Below are 5139 nucleotides of genomic sequence, written 5' to 3'. Positions count from 1 at the left end.
AATTGTACTAAGAGCAACAACAAACTTTTGAAGTCCAAAAGTATTGGATGGTTTGGCTAGATTATGTATATGAGGATTTACTTCTCCCATGAACTTTTCTGTGAGCTGGTGAACTGTCACTGAAGGCAACTCTAAAAATAGTATTATGTGGAAGATAAAGACATTAATAGTATCTTATATCAAATATATTTTATGTGAATCATTACTTTATTGTTCTGATTGGGAATGTAAATAATTATCCAGTGACTCCTCCCTCTTCCTATTTCAAGAATTATGAAGTGATAAAGGAGAAAATATGTTATTTTCAGATTCCATAAATATATCCTTCTAAATTTATCTAGATTGACTACAATTAGCAAATAATGAGGTCTTTTGGAGAAAGTTTTCAGATAACAGAATACATGAAAATGTAATTCAGGAGTCATCGTATTTTCCAAAATAAATATATCATAAATAAAGGAAAACTTATACAAAGAATTACCCATATTATGAAATTCCATTAAATACAAATAATATTACATACTCAAAATTCACATAAATTCCATGATTCTCCAGACTATGTCAAAAATCTATTAATTGCAAATGGGTTATATTCTCTTTTCACTGAAATGCAGACCACCATGGAATAAATGTTTCATGAATAAATGACAAATGAATGACTGTATTATCTTTAAATCATTTTAAGATGTGCATTTTCTCCTCTTTATACCATATTAAAGAAATAATTAACTTAAAAACAATGACCCTTTATTCAAGTTCTGGTATCAAGTTTCTGTGAAGGAAGAGTGAATTGTTTCAAATGGTGCTCATGACAATTACTGCATATAGACACATTGCCCTGCACCAACACTGTTCGATGCCTGGATGCCATCACAACATATTTATGTACATAATAATTATTTGTATTTTATTCCTTCACATGCAAATCAAAATGTATATGAAACCATTGATTAGGGTTCATATTACTGAAGATTCAAGCATTAGTATTCGAAATAAAAAATAGAAACCAAATCAGCTTCTATGAGGCTTTAAAATAAGTCAATCCATTTAAGTTTATGTGTATACTCCCTTTATATTATATTGAAAGCAAAAATAAAAACATCTAATGACCCTTTTTCCCTGAAGACATGCCAATAACTAGAGGCATAAAAGAGGTAAGTAAATGATTGTAATATTGTTTGTATCCGCAAAGGATTTTTTCACAAGAATTATTATATTCCCTGATATCTGATGTAGCGATTGGTACCTCAGTAAAAACTGAAGACAATTACAAAGTGTATTTCATTGTCTCAGTCAGTCTAATATTTTTCCTATGACTTCCAGTTCATTTTCAGTTTTGTAGATATGTGCTCAAGTCTCATCAGCTTCCTCAGTGCATCCTTCATGTCCTTATTCCTTAAGGTGTAGATGAGGGGGTTGAGACTCGGAGTGATGATGGTGTAAAAGAGGGTGAGGAACTTGCCCTGGTCTTTGGAGGCACTGTTACCTGGCTGCAGGTACATGTAGATAATAGTTCCATAGAAGATGGACACCACAGTGAGATGAGATCCACAGGTATTAACTGCCTTTTGTTGGCCTGCTTTTGACTTCATTCTCAGCACAGCTTGGGCAATGTAGCCATAGGATATAAGAATAAGCATGAGGGGTGCAAGGACAATGACAATGCCTAAAGCAAAAACAGACATTTCAACTGTTGTGGTGTCAGTGCAAGCTAATTTGATCATAGCTGGCAACTCACACAAGAAATGATCTAGAAGGTTGTTTCCACATCTAGGCAGATTCAGGGTGAGTGTACATAATACTACAGAATTGGCCAAACTGATACCCCAGACCATGATAATCATTCTGAGGCATAGCTGTGGGGTCATGATTACCAAATAATGCAAGGGCTTACAAATAGCTGTAAAGCGATCATAGGACATAACAGCCAGGAGAAGGCACTCGATGGAACCAAACCACATGTAAACGTAGAGCTGAATGATGCAACCCACATGGCTGATGCTCTTATCGGGTCCCCATAAGTTAACCAGCATCTGAGGGATGATGCTGGTTGTGAAACACAGATCTAGGAAAGATAAATTCCTGAGGAAGAAATACATTGGTGTGTGGAGATGGGAATCCAGGAGAGATGCAAGAATGATGGCTGTGTTACCCACCAATGTGATTAAGTAGAAGATGGTGACAACTCCTGACAGTGCCATCTCCAGTTTGGGATGGTCAGAGAAGCCAAGCAGAATAAAACCACGGAGAGAACTATAATTGCTCTGGTCCGTCATCCTCCAATGCCTAAATCCTGGAATGAGAAGGGGGTGGAAAGGAGGAAGAAGGAGGAGGAGGAGGAAATAGAGGAGGGGAAGGAGGTAGAGGAGGAGAAGGAGGAAGAAGAAAGAGAAGGAGGAGGAGGAGGTGTAGGAGGAAAAGGTCATTACAGACTCTCTAAATTAAGTAATGATATGAGAGCTAAACAAAGGGAGAGAAATTATGTTAGTTGAAAAAAATCTGGATAAAAAGGAAAAATTACAATCAAGTTACTTGTTTTCTTGCAGATTCTTTTATGGTGATGAGTTTAATATTAAAGTTTTTATTCAGGTGACCTTGAGGAGGCTCACCTTTAAACTCAGTGTCTGAATTTTCTCACACTAAACTTCACAGTTTGGAATAGATCTATTTCCAGAGTGATGCAACCCTATGATTCTCCATAAAGCTAGTTAGCTTGGCATAGTGAACATATTCTTTTACTTGGTCAGAGAATTCACCTATAAAATCTAATTCTTTGGCTGATGACAGAATGAGTGTTTCTCTTCTTCTGTATCTTAGTGAGTAGCACCTTTGATCTGCTGGTTTGTTATGTAACAGCTCTTGGCACCTCTTTCTCCCTCATCCCTAATTCCTAACTTTTCACCAAAACTGGTCAATTTGAATACAAATGTGTATGTTAACAATCTCACTTAAAAAAAATTCTACCACCACTACCCTTATCCAAATTACTATCATTTCTGTTCAGATTCTGGCAATGGTCTTCTATTTTTGTATCCAGTTTTATCCCTTTACATTGATAAAAGATGCAATAAGAACACTTCATCCTTATGCTTAAAACATCTCAGTGGCTTTCCATTACACTGAAGGAATATTCAAATCATTTAGGATGGTGTCCATGGGCTGCATGAGTTGGCTTCTGTCGAGGCCTCATTCTCATTTCACAAAATACTTTACCCATATTTGCTTCTAGCCTCTCAGTTTTTTGAAATGTTCCATCTAGAGACCTTGGAACTTTTACTTTGCTTTCTAGATAGCCTCTACTTTTTCTTAGGTCTACCTCTTAAATATTTGTACTTAAAGCAGAATGCCCGGAACCAAAATTTTTTTTTGTTTAATTTGTAATGTATCATATATAGGGAATTCTTATACAGAGGCAGTATAGGATGGAGTTAAGGATAGGCAGAGATGATTGTGGTGATGCACGCTTAGCTACATGATGGCATTGTGAAGAACTGATTGTACACTGTGCATGATTGTAGAGTATGTGAATATCTCAATAAAACTGTATTAAAATTAATTAAGTGGCAAAAAAAAAAAGAGAGGATAGGCAGATAGCTTATGTTCCTGTCTCAGCTCTGCCAGTTATTTAGCTTTTCATCCCATGCAATTTACATAACACTTCTGGGCTTAGTTTTCTCATCTGTAAAAATGGGGACAATAAAAATACCTGTGGTGGGGTGAAGATTAAATGAGTAGTATAGTAAGGTGCTTGGAACAATGACTGAACATAGTCTGTCTCCGTAATTATTAGTTACCACAATTATGATAAGAAATTGTAATCATGCAACTTCTTGGTAAATGTTTTACTTACTCTCACTCCTGCCACCAGTGTGTAAGCTTTAAGAAAGAAGACATGATGTCTATTGCTCTTTATTCTATCCTTAAAGTCTAAAGCAATCTCCAAATAGATATATATAATTTTGGAATAAATGAAAAGTTAAGTCACACTCTGAATAATGATGAAAAAATCACTTAAAGCTATTAGTTAGCATTTTCTTTACATTAAAAACTTAAGAGTGGTGTTTTATGAAATTACCTGCCTGGGGTGATAGATCTGGCTCAGAAGTGGAAAAGACTTTTGTTTTATATACATAATAATGAATAACCAATTTATTTAATTTGGTGAAAAATGATTTACAAAATTTGTTTCTACTGGGACAAATAAGCTCAACATTCTTTAGAAGTATGATATAGATGCAGGTTTTCTAGCAAAAGAGCCCATCAGAACTGCTGAAATTTTTAACAATTGAACCAACAGATCAGCAACAGTCCACCTTTGCAGTTTCCTATCACTGAGTATAGAAAGATAACTTCTTATCCTCTGAAGCAAAAATAGCATCCAGGAAGCTTCTGTTAAATAATAACTAAGAGGAAATACTTGATTGAAAATAACAATTGAATATCAAAATGGCATGTGTGTGTGTGTGTGTGTGTGTAGATATATTTAAAAATGTTTTGCTTGTTCTTTATTATGCCATTTCAAATATGTTTCTTCAATTTACTTGATCTGTAGCCATGATTCCAAAGTGGACATATGTACCAGAATAACTAAATATGCTGGTTGTGATAGTCATTTTGTTATTTCCTCAGAATCTGCTTTTCCAGAATCATGATTTGAACCTGAGTTGTGATATTTACCAAGTTAGAGAGAATGAAGAAGAAAACCACAAAGCTCTCTGAAATGAATCACAAGGTGCCACAGACCATTTGAGTTCTATAATGTCTAAGCAGAAGGATGAAAAAAAAATTAATACTTATTGTGACAGACATGTATTTATGTCTAACTTCTGAATAAAAGAAGACTTCAGTTAAAATTAAATGAAAACAAAATTGAAATTTCTTTTAAAATTCAAGTCGTTTCCATGCTGTTATTTCCTTGATAATTATAAATAATCACTATAACTTCCAAGATTAATTCAGGAAGAGATTAAAATACTTCTTTGGCTTATTATAAAAAATGACATAGAAAATCTTTAGAAATTTTCCATGCATGTTATGAGATTTAGAAATGTATATAAAATACCTTAAGTCCTTCCTAGTTCTACAATCTTCATGAATAAAACAAGATATTTTGAGTCTTTTTCAATTCAATCAACATTG

At 34.3% G+C, this 5139-nt stretch overlaps 1 protein-coding gene across 1 annotated transcript; it reads right to left on the bottom strand.

Moving 5' to 3' along the window:
- Positions 1-1310: 1310 nt before the first annotated feature.
- LOC119540230 (olfactory receptor 2W1-like) lies at positions 1311-2276 on the bottom strand. The gene has a single exon (XM_037844314.1). The coding sequence runs from the start codon at positions 2274-2276 to the stop codon at positions 1311-1313; it is 966 nt and encodes a 321-aa protein (XP_037700242.1).
- Positions 2277-5139: the final 2863 nt, after the last annotated feature.

The sequence above is a fragment of the Choloepus didactylus genome, chromosome 7, assembly GCF_015220235.1.
Source record: "Choloepus didactylus isolate mChoDid1 chromosome 7, mChoDid1.pri, whole genome shotgun sequence".
In the NCBI taxonomy this organism is placed as follows: Eukaryota; Metazoa; Chordata; class Mammalia; order Pilosa; family Megalonychidae; genus Choloepus; species Choloepus didactylus.
Note: the sequence above shows the minus strand (reverse complement) of the source record. Positions and strands in the feature narration are given on the sequence as shown.